Source organism: Diorhabda carinulata, chromosome X (assembly GCF_026250575.1).
Source record: "Diorhabda carinulata isolate Delta chromosome X, icDioCari1.1, whole genome shotgun sequence".
Lineage (NCBI taxonomy): Eukaryota > Metazoa > Arthropoda > Insecta > Coleoptera > Chrysomelidae > Diorhabda > Diorhabda carinulata.
Genome location: NC_079472.1, coordinates 28,700,789 through 28,722,413, shown reverse-complemented (window position 1 = coordinate 28,722,413; position 21,625 = coordinate 28,700,789). Strand labels below are relative to the sequence as shown.

At 29.3% G+C, this 21,625-nt stretch overlaps 1 protein-coding gene across 5 annotated transcripts in view; it reads right to left on the bottom strand.

Annotated features, from left to right (window-relative positions):
• Positions 1-627: 627 nt before the first annotated feature.
• LOC130900614 (receptor-type guanylate cyclase Gyc76C-like) overlaps positions 628-21,625 on the bottom strand; it is a 136,457-nt gene continuing 115,459 nt past the window's right edge. Inside the window, exons 8-25 of one of the 5 annotated variants that reach the window (XR_009060196.1) lie at positions 20,980-21,182; positions 19,457-19,628; positions 19,216-19,394; positions 17,271-17,564; positions 16,959-17,219; positions 15,279-15,350; positions 14,813-14,978; positions 12,873-13,022; positions 12,623-12,815; positions 11,945-12,085; positions 10,717-10,939; positions 10,440-10,584; positions 10,183-10,335; positions 9,886-10,125; positions 7,387-7,616; positions 6,836-7,182; positions 6,255-6,516; positions 628-4,746 (exon numbers count right to left, since the gene is read on the bottom strand). Coding sequence is in view for 3 of the 5 variants with exons in the window: in XM_057811329.1 (XP_057667312.1) it covers positions 6,315-6,516; positions 6,836-7,182; positions 7,387-7,616; positions 9,886-10,125; positions 10,183-10,335; positions 10,440-10,584; positions 10,717-10,939; positions 11,945-12,085; positions 12,623-12,815; positions 12,873-13,022; positions 14,813-14,978; positions 15,279-15,350; positions 16,959-17,219; positions 17,271-17,564; positions 19,216-19,394; positions 19,457-19,628; positions 20,980-21,182 (3,371 nt within the window). In the remaining 2 variants the exon portion in view is untranslated. Of the gene's footprint in view, positions 6,639-6,835; positions 7,183-7,386; positions 7,617-9,885; positions 10,126-10,182; positions 10,336-10,439; positions 10,585-10,716; positions 10,940-11,944; positions 12,086-12,622; positions 12,816-12,872; positions 13,023-14,812; positions 14,979-15,278; positions 15,351-16,958; positions 17,220-17,270; positions 17,565-19,215; positions 19,395-19,456; positions 19,629-20,979; positions 21,183-21,625 lie in introns of all 5 variants that reach the window. The other 4 variants (XR_009060197.1, XM_057811329.1, XM_057811330.1 and 1 more) reach the window with 4 other exon arrangements.

Genomic DNA, 21,625 nt, shown 5'->3' with positions numbered 1-21,625 from the left:
AAAAGTTGGAATTTATAAGACAATTTTGAAACCCACACTGATATATGCCTGTGTAACCTGGATAATGACTAATAAAACTAAAGAGAAATTGGAAATCTGGGAGAGAAAAATACTAAGAAGAATTTTGTGAGGAAAGCAGACAGAGTTAGGATGGGAGAGAGGATCAAACCATGAAAGTCACACACTTTTCAAAAAATTTTTTTTTATTTTAAATTAATCAAAATAAAGGTGTAGTATGGGAAATTATTCAATGATTTGTTATTTCGATAATTTATGAATAAAAAATTTAAAGAAATGATGTTGCTGAAATCATCTATTTTATTATTTTTCTTTAAAAAGAAAATTTTAATGTATTATTCATTTAAAAATATTTATTTGATATATAACAAAACATTTTTAGGGAGAATCACTGTCTCGACTTGTAAATGTTACTTACATCCCTATCAGTGAACTCTTAGGGCCCAATCGTAAAAAACATTATCATTATATTACATAATATATTCGAATAAACAAGAAGTTGTCATAATGTAGTAACATTAACTCATTTTTCATTATGTATTAAATACAAGCGATTTATTTTATATTAAGGATTAATGAAAAATGGCGAGAGGTAAAAATAAACAACACTTAATAAATAAATATGTATATTATCAAACAGTACCTACAGTAACATATATACATGTGAATTTAATTTAAAATACATAACTTTGTAAGTTAATGGCACATCCATTTTCAAAGTGCGAAGGTAGTACTTCCAAAAATAAAAATTAACGACTATATTATACTTTATATACATTAATTGGAGAATATATTCACAGCCTCAAACACAATTCTGACTTCAAAAAACCTTCTGCAAACAATGACACTAAATAACAACTGTACATTTATATGTTGCTATTTCATAGCCGAGTCTGGAGTCTAAGGGCGTAAAAAATTTTTCGGAAATGTCATTTATTTCCTATTTAATCAATTTAATTAAGTCTAATTAGATGTATTGTAAACTTTATTTGGTGAATTTATAAAATTCAATCTCCAATCAATATTTTTAAATATATTCATAAATACAAATAGATTTTTCAATGATACTATTAGCAGAAAAAATTCGTTAGGAAACTTGGGAGTTTGCTTTAAAATGTTTTAAAATTTAAAATATAAAATTCAATATGAATTAATGTTTATTGTTACTACTACCCCAACATTCACAACTACACTGTCTAATGCGTGTTTTTATAGCGAAATTGAACAGTTTACCTTTGAACTCTGAAGACGATAACTTGGTTACAGGAGCCCTTGTCAGTATAATTGTGTGTTGGTGTAGTAGTAACAATAAACAGTATCTTCAGTATGAACACCACCAACAGTTCCAGAAATTTTGTTAAGATCAATTTGATAAGCAAAGGAGGATTTCGACCAAGCTTAAACCTAGGGCAAATATTTGCAAAACATCCAAGAGAAATGTCATATCTCATAACACATCAAAGCGGTTTAGAGACAGAGAGCTCATAATCAAACAAGTAGTAGATACGCTGCTTCGAAAATTTTAGTTCCAATCATGATCGAAGACGTTTCAATCGACAAAGTGTATATTAAAATTAGAAATGCAAACGTTGATGACCACGATCCTTTAGATTATTTCGCATACCAAAATGGCCTTAGATTTTTTGTCTAGTATGAGGTATTGAAAAAAAAATCATCCGAGAAAACGTATAGTAGAAAGCCAACCATTTCTAAAGATTTCAGTATTCGTGATCATATCAATTTAATTTACGTTCAAACAGATAACAATAAAGCTAAATGTATATAGAACGCATCACTGCCACAATCGAAATGATCGTGAAACGGACCTATTTGTAATTTGGTTTCTTATACAATATAGTTACGACATTTTCACATTAAATAAAATAGAAAAAATTTTGAAAATTAAAAATATAAATAACTTTTAAAACGAGAAAATGTAAAAATGAATTATGTTGTAGAAAAATTAAATAAATGATATTTATTATTTTTATTCCATTAATTTCATGAATTACATGATATTAATTTTTGTTTAATATGGTAAACATCAACTCTAAATGTATGTCTGTGAATAATAATTTTATATATATATATATTGAATGGATCCTTACATTGTTTTTGTTTTCGTAGTTTACGACCTTAGATTTTCCAAAAACGTATGATTAATAGCCCGTTAGCTGAGTAGTGGATGAGTATCTCACATTTGAAAGATTATAAACAATTTTTTCTGAATGCAGCTTGAAATCCATAGTGTAAAACATCTCAAAAATTTTAACTATGTTCTAAATCCTCGTGTAATCTACTAGTGTTTTTTCAAAAGTCTATTGTCAACTAAAAAAATTGTCTACGAAATGCTTCGAACAACCAGGAAATTACGCCATTAACACAAACAAATTTTTCATAACAAAAAACATTTGATACACATATCTTTCCAGTTTCCTAAAAATGTCATAAAAATATACTTTCTTCATATTTCCATTACTAGTTGGAAATATGAAAATATTTATTTAGAGCCACTTTTAGCTTATTTCCAGCACCAAATTTTATTTAGTATTTGAAACATTTTATGCTTCAGAAACAAATCAATTCACGCCAATTGGTTCATTTGCCACTTCCAAAAATAACAATTACAGCAGCTACAATAAAAATTACTCAATACAAAAATTAATCACATGAATAGTTTGGAAAAACATCGACACTTGATTTTTTATGGTAACATCTCAAGTGCAATTACATTCAAGAAAATTATTTAATTTATACATTTAGTAAAGGAGAGTTCAAAAGTCGGTTAATAACTTTATCAGATAAAAAGTGAATAAATGATGAATAAAATGTAGTCACACAAAAATAATAGTCAATCAATTTAAGGAATTAAAAATCAAACCTGATGAGCTGCAAGGAGACATACTATCTGATGAAATATCGACGTGTATAAAATAATTGCTATTCATTTTAGAGACAGAAGAAGAATAAATTTTCAAGTAAATATAATAAAGATTTTTAACTAAATAATTTTATTCAAACAAAACAAAATAGTTCTTTCTTGAAAGGGAAATGTGATTGAAGCTGATTCAAGAAAATATATAGAAAACTGAGGATACAAAAGGTATAGTTTTTTTCTTTGAAATTCCAGTGTTCATATTTCTAAACTGACTTTTGAATCATCCTGTATTTTAAAAGAATTTTTTCACAATGACGTAGACCTTAAGATTATATTATAGGCTACGAAAATTAACAACTGACATTCATTATGGTAAATAAGAGTGTTAAAGATGTAAATCTAAATGTAGACGATACTATTTTCATTTTAATATACACATAACACAAAAATACAAAAATAATGATCCGTATGCTGGATCGCTTTTTAAACTACTCTATAAAATTCTCTAATTTTTCAAATTTTAACATATAAAATATTTAGTAGAAAACATCTATATTTTTCAAAATATATATTTTTTCAATTGTACTAGCAACAGTTTTATAGATATTGCGCTTATCTGATATGACAGTTCCTGCATCATAAATAAAATTATATATATGTACGAATTTGCAGTTTAAAAATGTTCAACATCTGACAACAACTTCATTCTTGTTACCAATTTTGATTAACAAAAAGATACCCAATCTCAAAATCCAAAAACAGAATAATTACTAACTGAAAAAATTACAAAAAGAACTAATCGTCACATGCTAGGAATGTGTTCCTATTCAAAATATCTCTCAAAATTTTGTGAAAGTTACATAATTTAAATTTTGGCCACCACTTACTCAAAATAATAAGTAAAAAATATTGAAGTGAAACTTGATAACAAAATTAGTACCTAAAGGATTGTTTTGCTCAAATCTCTAACACAACATAATTGTAAGAAACAATATGAACCATTGGAAACACGGAAGACCAAGAAGTGAATGACTGAGGGTTACTACCACTTTAAAGGATTGTTTTCTGATTGTAACTACCATAGATAACCACAAAGTACTTTTTTCATCATGTAAAAGAGATTTCAGTTTCAATTGAAACAATATGTTGAAGCATTTGGAGAAGATTTCCATTAACACAAATTCATAAGGGTGCTCGATTGGCATGAGTTAATGAACATGTAGATGGAGATCCGTTTATTCACAGTTGAGTGAAGTATGGACGGTTTTCTGATTGTCAACATACTCGTGTATTCGCAGTAAGTGAATTTCATCCATTTAGAAGCTACAAAAAATACACCATATCCACATGTCCTTTATTTAATTGATTATTAGATACAGCGTTCAAAACAGTCATGACTAATTCAACAGAGAAAACAGAACTTTGCCCATGATAAGAACAGACAAAGGAAAGGGGTATGAAATATTCTACATTTCAGATCATGAACTGATAAGATAATATAAATTTAAAAAAAATGGATTGAGCTAGGTAAACTGGTCATAAAATATACAATCCAGCATATAAAATATGTATAACAAAAATTAAAAATGTATTCTATTGCACATTAACATAAAACTACTAAAAACATTTTTTCTGGAATATAGAAAATTTTTAAAATGCAAAATCGTTGAAATAATACAAACACAACCTAAAATGCTAAAAAACATTTAATAAACAGTATTTTCTGACTGTAAAAATAAAAGAAATAATAAAATAACAATAAATTTTTGTATATGCAGGATCACATTGAACATCACAAAATAAGAAAATAAATGCACGCCTCATAGGACCAGACTAAATTTTCTCGTCTACTGAAAAAAGTTTAATAGATAATTAGTATCTAATAGATATTTTACGGTCAATTTTCTATGTACTGTATAGTTAGCTGTTGTTCTATCGACATATGCAAGTAATTTCTGAACCACACCAAGGTAAAGTAAATTGGTACTCATATCATAAATTCGAATTTTTGGTTATTAGGAGATATTTTCAAACATAAAAATGAAATATTCTAAAAATTCCCACTAAAATACTTCCTAATGGGCTTTATGTATATTTGAATAATAAGAAAACATAAAGTTGACCCGTGTTTGTTAGAACCTTGTCAAATAGCATCAATATGATTAATCATTATAACATAAAAACTGTGGAGTGAATTATACGAGGTATGTTCGTAACGTAAGATAATGTTCCATTATACTCGGCAAGATGCAATTTTGAGTTCACTGTTGGTTATGTGGATATCTTAACATTTGAAATTTGAAGAAAAAAAGAGAAACTTTAAGCTGAATTGTGACTCAAATTTGACATGACGTCACGCTGAAATCAGAATGTTTTCTTGGCCATTAACATAAAGTTGGAGTTGCTGGTGGTCGAGAGGATAAAATTAATTTAAAATATGGTAAATGAATGTCCCAAATCACAAAATTATACACATAATTTCTATTTTTATCCAATAATTATAGTTATTTTATGTTGTTGTAGACTCACTTGTAGGATTATAAACAAGAACGGTTTCAGTCTGATTAGAAATATTTAGATACGATACGCCCACCCATTTATGTGTTATTTATTTTAGCACGTATTTGTTCCATTCATTCCAAAGAGGGTAGTTCCATATAATGCAGTGTCTAAGTTTAAAACAATGTTTATTTACCTAGATAAGATTCGCTCAAAGAAATAAATATACCCATAATATATCAGAAACAATATTATTAAATTGAATAAGTTCGCTATTATTTCATGGAACAGGTAGGCAATCATATACATATATTGATAGGTCTTTGCACCAAATACTACATTTGGAATCAAAATAAAACTTTTTGATAGATTTATAGCATACATTATACTTATTACATTTTGATTCCAACGTAACGTCACATTGTGCAAAAGAGATCGCGCGTGTCTGCACATAGGCATACTAGTATATGATACAATGAAAAAAAATATACCACACTGTAACAAATACCTGGAAATCACGAGAACTAAGTAAAAAAATAATGTAAGAGTTGTAGATTATTGAGCAATCAATTTCATTGCAAAATCTCTACTATTTTTTTTTTTAATAAAACTTACTTTACGAACATCACTGGTCTATTAAGAGATGCGATTTTGATACAAATACTTGTTGGATTATAGTATAATGATATGAAGAGTTGGAGTGCTCAGCACATTTATAAGAATTTGTATAGTTTGAAATAAAAAAAAATGAGTTCAAATTAACGGTAAAGAAATTTTTGAAAAATACTTCTCAAATTATATTAAAAACGAATGATAACCTCATTTTGTTGCAATATATTATGTGACAAAATATGCTCACTTTCTGGTCCTGACATGATTTAAACAATTCTTTTTTATTTTTCCAAAATCCAATTTTTTCTTAAACAATACTCTCTTTTTCTGGTTGTAAATTATTATACTCATTCATAACGCCTTTTCTTAAAGAACTATTACTAGATTTTATTCCGTTGCCGTTGAAAAGTCCCATTAGCCAACTTTTAACGTTCTTTGATATTGATTTCTTACTATGTACATCAGAAAGTTGACCACATGACGTTGAAACTGCCTCAAGCGAACGCCATCTGTAAATAGAACTTAGTAGTTGAATATGGTTTTATGGTAGAATAAGTGTTGCTCTAGATAAAGTTACTTTGTAGGTCCTCATTATTACATTTGACTTCATTCCAACCTTTAGAACATGTATCTATAATAAAACCAATGTACTTATCAGAAGTAAAGTTTGACTATCAGATTTTATATGGCTTCTTCCATGAGTAAATGATATCAAAGCTCACAATATTTAATGGAAAGGTTGTGTGAGGGAAATATCTGTCTCTATTTCTACACAATTTAAAACTGTGGGAATCCTGCTTACATTTATATTCATTACACTATACTCACTTTTTGGAGAAATCGCTCTCTGGTAAATCATCAACGGCACTTCCACCTCTTTTTCTTATACTGACTGGATGATTGGCGATATTCAATAACGGAGCTTGAACATCTTCTCCGTAAACATTGTCTCTAGGAAAATTCAGCAAATTTCCGTTAGGAAAATTGTTGTTTAAAAGTTTGTCTTCTGGTAAAGCAATTATTTGTATCTCGCCGATTTTATCGCAATTTTCCAGGGATCGTCTAGATCTTCGGTCACCTTTGAGAAATTTGTCAAAAAGCTCCGAAGGTTTGTTGGATTTGGTGAATGGTAGGGGATCTAAGGATTTTGATTCCCTTATCCTATTGAGCATACCCTGAAAAATTGATTTCTTATACTACACCAGTGATTTTAAGTCCTACCACACGTCGATACTTATTGTCCGATAACTCTACATTAAATTTATGGGCTATATCTGTTCAAATATTAAATAAGATATTGATTAAACTTTTACTCAAATGTCACTCTACCCAACCATTAGGATTGAAAACATATTATTTTTTTAAATAAATGTTCTTACTTGACTACGCTGATGTTCGTCACAGCTCGAAGCAATGCTCGACAAAACTCGTCTCTGCTTTTTATTCTCCTCTGGTACTTCTATCAGTTGACTACCAAAAGCAGTATTGATGGTCAACTTAGACCCTCCTGGGTCTAAAACAGTTAAATTTTGCCGATTTAAGCGAAGGTGTGGAATAGGTAACGGTGAATTTTGGATTGTTGACGTGCTTTCCACTTCAATGCTAGTACCTGGCAGGAAAATTTTCAGTGGCAATGGTTTTTTTGTAATAAAGAAAATATAACATTATACCGAGAATGCGTTTCATTCGTATACTCCTCGCAATATTTAACATAACAGTTTTTACACATCGAATCGTCTCATATACTAACAAGTTTTGGAAAAATAGCTAGTATGTTTTAGGCATCAGTTTACACATTATTTATATTTGGTTGTGTGCTTGTAGTTAGTTGAGGTTGACTGTCCGGAATGAATTAGAGTTTAGTTGATATCTGTTAGATATTCACACCTTTCAATCTGATTTAATTCTTATATAATAATACCCAAAATAAATATGTCTTTGGTATTGAGAGATGTTATTCATAAGTAAATGATCCAGCACCCAATCTTTCCAAAATAAAAAAATTACATTTCTACGATTTGATTAAATTGTTGTTAATGAGCTGTGGAGAGAGGTTTTATCCAACAGTTTCAACCAGCATGAAAGAAAGTTCAATCCAAATTTGCATAAAAACTACTGCAAACTTTTATTTTAAAAATTTTTTTTTCAATTATTAATTCTTTAAAAAGTTAATGATAAAGTTGAAAAAAAGTAAAATTAAATTATAAAAAGACATGCATTTTATCAAAACTATATTAAAAAAACCATCACCAAAAAAATAGTAACCATACCAACAGAAATTGAAAGCAACTCAACTAACAAAAAAAATCATGCAAAATAAAGTATACATTGAAAAAATAAATATATTTGAGTAACACTTTTGACATTACTACCTAGTATTGTAAATATAGCAATGAATCAGGGATATTGCATTTGAATTTTCCTTTGAGTGGAATGAGGCCTGCAAAATATCACAAATTACACTATTTGTTTGGGGGCTTTAAAATTATGTCACCCACATTTACAATAAGCCGATATTCAAAATAACTGAACCTAGAAAGTATTTATATTAATTTGTATTTAATAATAATGAGCATCAAGAAAGTTTTTTGTTAAGGAATCGGACATAGCGAAGAGACACCACCACTTATGCGGAGTAACGTCAGGTCTATTTTTAGTCGAATTTTTCAAGGAAAAATTAGACTATTACGGTAGGCATGACTAGAAGAAAAATGGGGGGCACATCATTTTTCCCATGTTTTGAGACCTCCTGAACACGATTATGATGGTTTTTCGAATGTCTGTAGTTTATATATATCTATATATCTGTTTAAGCTACAATTCTTATTTTCGTCTCTTGAGCAATTGCTATGGGTTCGATTTGGTTCAAAATTAGCATACATGGCTTTTTTGGTGGCGGATTGATGTTATTAGAGTTTGGTTGAAAACAAATGAATATTTCGAGGGGTCGCAGTGCAAAAAAAGTGGTTTTTGACCTTTGCTCACCTCTGCAGGTCAAACGAAAAGCGACTGAAAAATGAAATTTCACATGTAGGTTCAATTAGTTGCGAGATGATTTCCTGTCTAAGGTCGAAACTTTCCATCTCCACCCCTCTCCATTTTATGGTCATTTTTGTTATATTTTCTTATTTTTTGGCCAGAAAAAGTTTATCTAGAGGGTTCGAGCTTCGCATGCAAGTAGGGGTGATGTTGAAGAATTGTCTTTCTCATGTTCAAAGTTTTCTTCTTCAGTTCTTCTAGCACAAAACGCCCGAAATCATTTTGATCGTTGTAATTGTTGAACTGGACCGCCTCCTATTTAATGAATAATACGAGTATGATCGTTGCTAGGGTGATTTTTTTTACTTCCCATTTTCGAAATTTCTTGTCATTATGACAATTTTTTCTTTGTTGTCAATTGGAATTAAACAAGAGAGTTCGAGACCACCGGGTCTATTGAAATTATGAATTTTCATTCGAGAGAGAGAGAGTTAACTTGTGAAATGAAAAGTTAGTGAGGAATAGCAAATTTTCCATATAAAGAAATAAGATTGAGAATTGATATCATTTCCAAGAAATTCATTTTAGGGAGAGATTTGTTTAAGTATTAGTTAAATTCTTCATTCGACGAAAAATTCGACTTTCGTGATGGAGCCCTGCTGCTCACGGCTTTTTGTTTACAAACACTTAAATGTTTCGAAAGGATATAATTGTGTTAAAATAATTGTATCTTTGAAAACCTATTTTATAACCAAGCGAACCTGCGGAATACTAGGAAATAATTTATATATTAACACTATTTTATGTGGGTAGTAAAAACGGTAAAATAAATCAAATAGATTGGCTAGATCAATACTAATTGAATTAAATTTTTAATAACGAAATTCAATTCTACTCACCTCTTGGTACACTAGAGTGTCTTCGACTATGCAGTCCTCCAAACCCTCCGCACACTGAAGGCTGTCTAGATTCAGAATTCAATTTGGGGCTTTTTCTAGGTCGACAAAATAATGGCGGTAATTCTGCCAAATCAACTTCCCTTCTTTGTATTGCTTGATCCGTTGCTCCCGTCAACCAATATGTCTTAACATCTCCTTTTCCTTTCAAATTCACAATACCTCGTTCTTCAATAATGTAACCTGAAAAATATTGTGTACCATTAGAATTTCAAATGTTTAATAGCAGATCTAAATTACCTCCTAGTTTATCTAAAACTTCTTTACATTGAGCGCTAATGTGAATTTTCAAAGGTTCGCCATTACTCTCCATGCGAGAAGCTGTATTAACTGTGTCTCCGAATAAGCAATAACGTGGCATAGTTAAACCTACCACACCTGCTACTACTGGTCCTAAAATAATTTAGGTATAAGATTAAATTTCAAAATTATATTATTTATTAAAAGAAGTATTCAAATTTGAAATAATTTTTCAAAACTAGTAGTCAATTACTAACCTGTATGTATACCTATTCTTAATTTTAATGGTTCATTTGGTTTGTGTGATATACAATGATTTTTGACAGCTGAAAGTAAGTCCAGTGCCATTGATGCCACTTCCCCTGCATGCCTGTTTATATTTCTGATAGGTAAACCAGAAACCTATAATACACAATCTGTATGAGTGGAAACTATCGGTGCATAATCTTTTGTTAAAAAGATTTCTTTTTGTTAGAAATTTTATAAATAATCCTCATTAATGCAATTATAATAATTCTAGTTTGACTTTCTTACCACCATGTATGCATCTCCGATAGTTTCCACTTTGTAGACATCGTAGCCTTTAATGATACTGTCAAATACTGTGTAGAGATCGTTGAGAAAATTGACAACTTGTAGCGGCGTACTTTCAGCAGACATAGCAGTAAAACCTACTATATCACTAAAGTATATAGTTACTAAATCGAAAGATTCCGGTTCCACTCCAAGCCCTTTGGTGAGTTTTTGGGCTACAGGCCTGAAACAAACGTTTATTTGTATTTAAATAGTAAATTATTGAGAAAGTAATCAAGCTTGGTATAAGAAGGCATTATTGATAATTAAGCTTATTCAAATATTTGCAAAGTACATTTTAGTAAATTTATAGGCAAATAAGTGGAATAGGGTAATAGGGATCTATTATAAAAAATGAAAAGTAGAGGTAAATTATCGGTTTAAATTCTACTGTAATTATAGTTTTATATACTCCCTATACAGCAGCTAGTATGCTATGGCTAAGTCCTATTAGATATAAAAGCTAGACCTCAGCTATTAGTGAATGATCACTGCTAAACCATCATTGAGTGTATTAACAGCGCAATTTATATTAATTTGGAAGCTCTATTAAGATATAATTTTCAAGTAATTTAATTAACATTACTTTGAAAAGTGTTTCCAGTTTTTTTGCCTTTTTATTTCAGATTTCCTTGTATCCATTGAACTTATATACTTTAACTGAGGTTGAATACTACCCTCGAGGAGAGCTTTCCAACAAGGGACATGAGATTATAACCAATAAAGCCATTTAGATACAAATTTAGATAGAATAAAAAGTTTCCGGGAAATGAAGACCTTAACCCAGAACAAAAGAAATATATGTTAGGAAGAGGATTGTTTAATTTATGAAATAAATACAGAATACAAAAAGAAATTTTGTAATAGTGAAAAAGCCTTTGAAATTTATTGTAGAATAAATCTAATATTAAATATCTCAAAGTTATTTAATAAAATAGAAAATATATTTATAAAAAACGTGATAACAGACTCAGAAGACTTATGTAAAATAGTATCGACCAGGCCAAATTATTACTTGTAGAACGATTAACTTAAGAGATAGTTATATGCACAGATTTCCAAAAGCGTTCACTTTATGATATAGACAAAACATTTGTAACAGTGTGGAAAGCAAAAATATTCACTAGTGACTTTGAAGGAGTTAACATAAGGCAATGTATTATATCTGTTAAAAATTGAGATATCTTACTTGGGTAACATTCTATGTAACAAATCTTCTGTTTTCAATTTTTCTTCATATAAAAGTCTAGTTCTTTCAGTCACCAATTCTTCCAAATTGTTTGCATATGTAACCATCATGTCCATCATTTGATCCATGATGTTTTTACTCCTAAAAAGGAAAAAATTGTAACAATTTATATTATATAGAAAGAAACTAACTGTGCTCTTGATGGTTATTGACTAAACTACCAGTTGTATACCCAACAATAATATAATATATTTGTTTTCCTTTATAAATGATTGCATGATTTTTGTAATACAACACATGATCCAAATATACAATTATTATATATATATATATATATATATATATATATATATATATATATATATATATATAATTAATTATTATTGAGACAAATTGTCTTTTTATATTATCTAATGTAAAATTGTGTTGCTTTATCTATAAAATTGTAAAATTTTCTAATGACAGTCAAGCTTCTCTCTCTTTAGAAAAGTTTCAAAACATTTAAGGAACCCTACAGAATATTTAATATCTGCGTATAGACAAAGATCAAGTTGCAGGGTGTAATATGAATTCTTGATTTATTCTTCACATATTAAAACTGAAATCTCAACGATAAAAAAATTTTATATAAAAAATACAGATTCTTTAGATAAAAAATTTATATTCAAAAAAACTTACTTTCCATCTTTCATCCCTTTTAATCTTGACCGAATCGTAACAAAATCTGGTCTCATTTCTGGTTCTTCGGCCCAACAGTCTTTCATACATTGCAAAACATAATCATCACAACCTACTTCGGACTCATCGAGTGCCGCTATAGCAGGTCTAAAGGGTTCGTCGTTTCTGTATTTTTTTACCAATTCTATTATTTCTACGATTATATATTTGTTATAACGAGATATCTCTATAGGATAAAAATGGATGTTACCTTTAGGTTCATAAGGAGTGACACCAAAGGGACCTCTTCGGCCAAGAATTTCATATAAAATTATGGCAAAACTATAAACGTCAGCTTTTTGTGTTCCGTTAATATATTTTGCCGGATGACGTAGAATTTCTGGAGCTTTCCAAAACAAATCTAAAAAAAATATTGTTGATTATATTTCAAACAAAATTTTAAAAATAACCTTCATAGCTTTTATTAAACATTTAAACTATTATGACGATTCAAGTATTGCTGAGTTAGTAACTGAATGATTTCTATTTTTAGCATAAAACTTTTATTGACATTAATTGATATACAGTTTTAATTAAAACTCTGGTGACAAGATCCGTTATTATATATGTTATTATAGGGGATATCTCTAATAAGTTGAAATTTCTGGAACCCTTGATGATATTTATACTTATCTGTTTAATACTACTACACAAATACATTTAATTACAATGTCTGACGTGCGTTTTAAGTTTACCTTTAAGGATGAAAACTTGGTCCTCAAAACACGCGTTAGACGGCCTAATTGTTAGTATTGGTAAGGCGGTAGTAAAAAATGTGTATAGTATAGCAAATATCGAACAAGTTATTTACATATATAAAAGGCATCTTTTAGCTTTACATTTGAAAATTGGTTAGAAAAATACATAATCTTCACACTGTAGTTGAAAACAATCACTTTCCTTCTTTGTTATATGTATGATTTATTAAAATTATTATTTAAGTATATTGAACATAATATTCAGTCTACTAGTTTTTCCATAATAAATACCCAGTGACTGAGACAAAAATCAAATGATGCCCCTACATATGAAAGAAGAATATAAATTAATGAGGAAATGGAGGAGTAACAAAGTGCATATAGAAAAAGGACACAAACGATAGATAACATATACATATTAAGGAGCTTAATAGAAAGGAAAATAGAATAGTGGGAAGAATTACATATTACATTTATCCATTTTAAAGGTGCATTCGACTCAATAAACAGAAAAATGGTATGGAATAGTATGAGGAAAATGGAAATGCCCTAGATAACAAAATAAATATATGAAAGCATAAGAGGAAAGGTTCAAATAGATGGAAGAAGATATGGATAGGGATATGAAAGTAAAGCAAGAAGACAGTCTCAGTGTTGGTATGGTATTAGAAAGAAATGTGTACAGAATAGCAGACATCAAAGTTATTTATATATATAGAAGCCATTTTTAAGCTTCACATTTGGAAATTGCTTACAATAATGCAGGATCTTCCTTAAGATTGTAGCCAAAAACAATCCCTTTTCTTCATTTGTGCTTCAATATTTGTTATATGTTACGACTATTGAACAGAATATCAGTCTACTAGGTTATCCATATAAAAACCCAGAGACTGGGAAAAAATCAATTGATTCCTCTTCATATAAGAAGACACGACCTACTGGTTGGTTTAACAAGAAATGTGAGAATCATATAAACAAAGGTAAGGATATACATTAATGAGGAAATGGAAGAGGAACAAAGTGCATATAGAAAAATAAAACAAACAAGACATAACATATACATATGAAGTAGCTAAAAAGAACGGAAAATGTAAGAGATAAGGTTAAAATAGACAGATAAAAACGAAAGAGGGAGATGGGGGGCAAAGCAAGGAGTCTTAGTGTTGACATAGTACATTTGTACAGTATAGCACATTTTAAAATTATTCACAAATATACTGAGTATTCCATAACAATGCAGCACATCAAAGTTATTTTTTTGATTCAAACTTAAAAACAATCACTTTATTTGTGTGACAACAATGTTATGAATTATAAAAATTATTATTGATGTTTTAGTAGACTGAATTTTCAGTTTACTGAGCTAACCACGGAACTTTTTCTTCTACTGCCTCTATAATAACTACCAGAAATTGATTTTTTACTAAAGAAAGACAGATAATATTTTACTCACTTCTATAATACTGGTGTTCTCCTATACTATCATTTTCGGCACACTGCCTCATTTCGGCTAACCCAAAATCGGTCACTTGTAGCACCCATCTACTAGTTACTACACAATTAGAAGACTTTAAATTACCATGGCAGACTAACAATGAATTATGTATATACAGCATACCCTAAAATGTAAAAATAGTTCAAAACTTTTTATAATTCATGGAAAAATAATAAATTTATTAAAGTAAATTTCCGTATATGCTAAAATATTTGATTCTAAGCAAAATAACGGAAATGATTGAGAACGTTATTGTTGGTTAAAAAAAATCTCCTAAACTATTTCTTAAGTTATTGATTATATTGTTTTAGTGATATAGATTTTCTATATTCTATTTAATGTGTGGTTTCATGCAGCAATATTATAAAACAGTATAGACAAAATTAATAAGTTTAGTTATAAATAATGCATCTCATATAATCACCTTGATGAGATCATGAACTAACGAGGCTACGAACATTTTATCCAACTTAATATCTTCGTTTTCTACAATATCCTGAAATAGAGAAATAAATCAAATATGAATTAGAGACAACAGTTTTTAGATAGATATCCAATTAAAAACTTTTATGTTATGTAATTTAATTTTGAAATAAAATAATTGAAAATAAAAAAAACATAAACTACGTTTATATATTAGAAATATTTAACAAGTTCAAATATGAAGGATAAGGTATATAGATGGAAAGTAATTAAAAAAATGTTTTATTCATAATGAGATTGAGAAGTGAAAATTAGAGATAATCACCAACTTCTTTACCAAAATGTAGCTCATCATGGTACAAAATATTTATTTTATCATGGACAAAGCAAAAGCTGTGTATATAAATAAATAAACAACCATTCTATTTTCTTTTTCTCTCTCTACTTAACTAAGTTCATACTGAACAACAAATATTGTAGTTTGTTTTTTTTTGAAAAGACTATGTTTTGTGCAGATGTTGTTATTGCTTCCTAGAATCACTTTAAAAAGTCATTGTTCCAATTCTCGAATCATCTATTTTTAATTCTTACTCTCCAGAAAATTAACGCATAACTTCGCTTTTTTTAATCTTAGAAAATATTGCAGTGAGGTCGAACAAAAAGTGACTATATACAAGTGGAACTCAAAGTGTACAATATGAAATTAATGTGAAAAATGTAGTTTTCTGAATTCATTTTGACCAAGAGCATTCCACATTTCGTCGAGTCGTAATAGCGTAGTTGGTATGCTAGCCAAATTCGCCCACGTTGATCGATTCTATATTTCAAGTTCAAGATTCAGTCCATATAAACTGTGAAGCGACTTTTAAAGGCTTTAAAGACATCTCATTGTTTTGAGGTTAAGGCTGCTGTCTAGACATACCAATGCTTGCATTTCAATTGCTTCCTGGCAATATTGGTCTATTGTTGCGATATGTGGTTCAGTAATTCTCATGCACGAATGATACATTTTCTCTTACAATTGGAGGAAAAGCTTTGAGTTCTGGTTCTAGTACATTAAATGAACCTGTTAGCATTACGCATTCGCCACTATATTTACTTTTTGGTTGCACATGTACTGATCAGCACTAAAATTAAACTGGTAAAAAGACCTAAAGTTCTTCCACAAAAACAAATAACCTAATAACAAATTAAGCTTGAATTTTGTTGAAAAGTATATATTTTTCTTGTTGATTTTAAGGAAACTTTGTTTAACACTTCTTCGTGGGACTTCTGAAAAAAATTTTCATACTAGAAACCATGCGATTCCTTTCTTGTCTTATTATTCATACTGGCTAAATATATTCCCAATGACAAAGATAACGGAAATTTCTTATTATTTCACAATATATTCATACTGAATTGAGTGAGATAAATCTTTTCAGCATCAAAGTAAGAAAAGGTTATTTTCCAATAGTATCACACGAGATCAACAAATAAGTTGTTCTGAACTGAACAGTAGTGGAGCAAAACATGCACAAGATATTAATGTTTTGTATTGGAAAAATGGATATCGATAATATATCATAATATATCGGGTACATAGTTTATTAACTGTAGTTCCTATTTAGATAACTTTTTCATATTTGATAAATTAATGTTTAAAATAATATCTTGCTACAAGAATAAAAAACGTACTTACATATAAACTTCCTTTGGCACAATAATCAGTGACTAGTAATATTGAGGTTGGTTGTACACAAGCTCCTATGAAAGAATTCACATTATCATGTCTGAGTTCTCTCAATAGCCGCATTTCTTTCATTATTTCACGAGAAATGTCCTTTTTACGCGGAAATGTCAATTCTTTTATTCTAACTACCACGCCCCTGTATTGGGCAGTCGTGGCGAACACTTGTAGGCCTCCTCTAGATTCGTACGTACTAGCAGAGGCTAAACTTAGCTGAAAAAAATATACTGTTAACTTAAGAACGTTTTTATCTGGATAACTTACCCTGCTAGGACTAGAAACAATGTCTTTATCGAAATAATCTTGTATCTCTTCTCTACTGATCTTCCACAGCAATCCCTCTATTTCTTGCTCTATCTTCCATTTCCTATAGATGCTCATTGTAATTACACCGAAACAGAAGAGCAAGATGGCCAATACTGCAGCAGCAATGATGCTATTAAGTTGGGTGTTTGGCTTTGGACAAAGTTCATTGTCAAAACCGCAACTAGGCTGGTCCTTAGGTCGGTTGTAACCATCCGGCCAATAGATTTGGGTATTGACATTAAGTTCATATCTCTAAAATTATTTACCACAACAATAGAGAAATAAACATTTAGCAAATGTGTGGATGCTACAGTATATTGCTATAGTAACAATTGGTTATGAAATTTATTTTGTTTCCTTCCATTGAATTGGGAAAATTTATGATGAATTTATGAAATATGAAAAAGACACTGATAATTAATAGATATTAGAAAAAATTGAAATTTTGTACAACAGCCAAAGTCTGGATAATAAATAAACCTCAATCCCAGATAAGAATTTCTAGATGTAGTGAAAACGGCAAACTGTATAGTGTACAGACATTTATGAAAAATCCATTTAAGGCAAAACTGAAATGATGATAAATTATGAATTATTTTATCAAATGTATATATGGCAAGTTTTAAATAAAATCTATAAAAGTGTTAAAACATATAAGCACTTCTTTAGAAGTTTAGAAAGACATGGTTTAACTAAAGTACATACATCATTTGCACAATTGACGTAACAAACATACAGAGCTTTTTCAAAGTTCAATATATAGTTACTATGTAACTGTAGATACTTCACTGGGCAATACTCCCATCTTTTGCTCAATTTATGACAAAAGAAACTCACAGAACTTGAAAGCTCATTACATAGTCATTGTGTAATCCTAGATACTATACAAGGCAATTCTCCCATATTTTTAACACGGTTTAATAGTAAGTTCTGCCAACTTCGAGGGAATTATCTCTTCTATAATTGAGAAAATCTAATCACGATCTGCAGCTTCACACTTGAAGAACAAAAAAGTAATAGGTTCAGGTATAGTTTGCATAGAGTATTCAAGTTGAAATAGATTTGATAATTTCACGACCGTCATAGAAAACATTATTATCATAAACCCAGATGTTTAGGTCTTTGTCTTTAAAAATCTCTTTAATTTATTGCATCTTATCTACGCCAAATGAGAATTCAAAATAGTCTTGATATAGAAAAATGCAGAAAAGCTTTTCTTAGACTGTTTTCTTGAACAAATTTTTCAGTTTTTGGATATCACTAAAGCCGAGATGATCACTCACTAATTAACCAATAATTTTTATGTCATGTCTATTTTTCAATTTACATCTTAACAACTAGGATAGCATTGACACGAGTGTATAGTCAGATTTGATGTTTACTAGTAAACTTTTTATCTCTTCCCTGCCTTACTGAATATACTGTTTGGAATTTCTGGAACTGTTGGTGGTATTCAAACTACCACTACATCAAAACTCACAAATGCACTGTATGGCGCGTGTCGATAGCCAAAATGTCGTCTTCAGTGACTGAAGGTAAACTGCTAACCAGTTTACCTTCAGTTAGCCAGTACAATTGAGTGTTGGTACAATGGTAATGTTAGTATTGAATTTGGATTGACTTAATTCATATTTTATTTATGAAAGTTTAAAAGGTTTTTGTAGTTTTATTTGAAAATCAAATTGTTTAAGTTTGCAATTGATTCCTTTTAATTTCACTTTATAGTTAACAATACCATATCATTGATGAAAGTTTATTATTACTGCTTCTTTTTCTTGAAAATGTTATTAATAGTCCCATGATACTTATATTGGATTTAATTTGTTTGATTATTTTTTTTGTCGTTGCGTTGAAATATTTTAGAAATATAATGTTCTAATCAGTATATCAGTGAAAAACTTACAGGTAGTGAATTGTTGACATCACTTGATTGGTAAAACTGTCCAACTGGCCTCATTTGATAATCACATGTAAAATTGTATTTACCCAGATTCTTATTTTCTGGTTCAGAATAAGCTATCACAGAATAGTTACCTTCAGAATCACCATTTTTGTCAAATTTCATCAATGCACCGTTTATACCTATAAATCACGAATGGAATATTGGAATTATGAATTTTTTTGGGACTGTGATTATGACTTACTTTTATAAGTTCCATTAATTTTCAAAATCGTTTCAATTATTTTTGTTCCATTACTAGCAACATCAACTATAATAGTTTCATTTAAGAAAGGTTCTTGACTGAGTAAGTAATGAAGAGCAGAAGCGTACAATTTTACTGAATCGTACAGATAAGCAGCATAAATCGATACAAACTACAAAGGAATATATATAAAACAGTAAATTTAAACGAAGCTGTTTTCTGACATAAGAATAGACAATTTTGTTACCCTAAAAACTATGCAACCAAATATAAATTTCAGGATTTTGTCTTTATAACGAAATATAAAGAAAATTTGTTTTTCATAGTTCGGATTCAAAATACCTACATTCAATTTTTAAATGATTAATCATTCATTTAAATATATTCTAGAATTTATGAAAACTGAAAAATGTCTAGCCTTAACCGAAACTCAAGTTGAAATCCTCCCAATAATCCATTTTAGAAAAAATAGTCCTTTGGCTATAGAGAGTTTTCAATTTCTTCATATAATAGCTCCAAATAATCCATTCTAGGAAAAATTAGTCCTTTGGTCACATAAGTTAAAAAAAATGAATTTTCTCATAAAATAGCTCCATTTCAGAAAAAATTAGTCCTTTACCTATAGAGAGTATTCAATTTCTTCATATAATAGCTCCAAATAATCCATTCTAGGAAAAATTAGTCCTTTGGCCACATAAGTTAAAAAAAATAAATTTTCTCATAAAATAGCTCCATTTCAGAAAAAATTAGTCCTTTACCTATAGAAAGTATTTAATTTCTTCATATAATAGCTCCAAATAATCCATTCTAGGAAAAATTAGTCCTTTGGCCACATAAGTTAAAAAAAAATGAATTTTCTCATAAAATAGCTCCATTTCAAAAAAAATTAGTCCTTTGGCTATAGAGAGTTTTCAATTTCTTCATATAATAGCTCCAAATAATCCATTCTAGGAAAAATTAGTCCTTTGGCCACATAAGTTAAAAAAAATGAATTTTCTCATAAAATAGCTCCATTTCAAAAAAAATTAGTCCTTTACCTATAGAGAGTATTCAATTTCTTCATATAATAGCTCCAAATAATCCATTCTAGGAAAAATTAGTCCTTTGGCCACATAAGTTAAAAAAAAAATAAATTTTCTCATAAAATAGCTCCATTTCAGAAAAAATTAGTCCTTTACCTATAGAAAGTATTTAATTTCTTCATAAAATAGCTCCAAATAATCCGTTTTAAGAAAAATTAGTCCTTTGGCTACATAGGTTAGAAAATTCAATTTTCTCATAAAATAGCTCCATTAGATTTTCCGTTTTAAAAGTGATTTTCCATTCAATGTTTTTATGTTTTGCAAAACATAAGTTAAAATCCCCCAAATAATCCAATTAGGAAAAATTAATCCTTTGGCTACAGAGGTTAGAAAATCATTCTTCTCATAAAATAACTCATAAAATTTTGAAAATGCTGTTCACTTCGAATTATAATATTGGTTTGGAAAATGGGGATCTAAATACAACGAACATTAACCTACCTTTTCGAAAGGCAAAAGATTAGAAACAGGAAAATTAAACGGTTCCATCTGGTTATAAGACTTCACTTGCTCATTGAATTCTTTGAATGTTTCAGTTGGTGCTGTTGCTGTCACTACGAATAGAGATTTGGCTCTTTTTACCAAACTTCCCATAGCTTCTGGTAGTTCTTTGCAATTTGTGTATTTATTCAGAACTGCAGGCTCTAGAAATTGATAAACTTTTAATAAGTATAATTTTGATTAATTATTTTTATATAAATTGAACAACGATGATATCAATAATATTTTATTACCTTGCCTTAATAAAATACGTTACTTTTGGAACGTACAGTTGATATACATAGAATTAAGTTATTACTTCTTTTTGTCATATATGTCTGACAGGAAGGAATTTATTAAAAAAATTGCATAATATCCATTGAACGGGTTGGTTATTTCTAGCCAGAATTCCAGACAAAAGATGCAGGGATGTAATTTGACAACAAGGTTAAGAATATATCATCATTGATCATTAAAAACAGTAATTGAATTTTCTGAGCAAAAAAAGGGCAGCTGTACAATAAAAATGTATTAAAGCTTATCACGTTGCCTATCAGTTTGTGTTTAATGATAACCCTATATTCTGATACTGTATTCGAATCAAGAC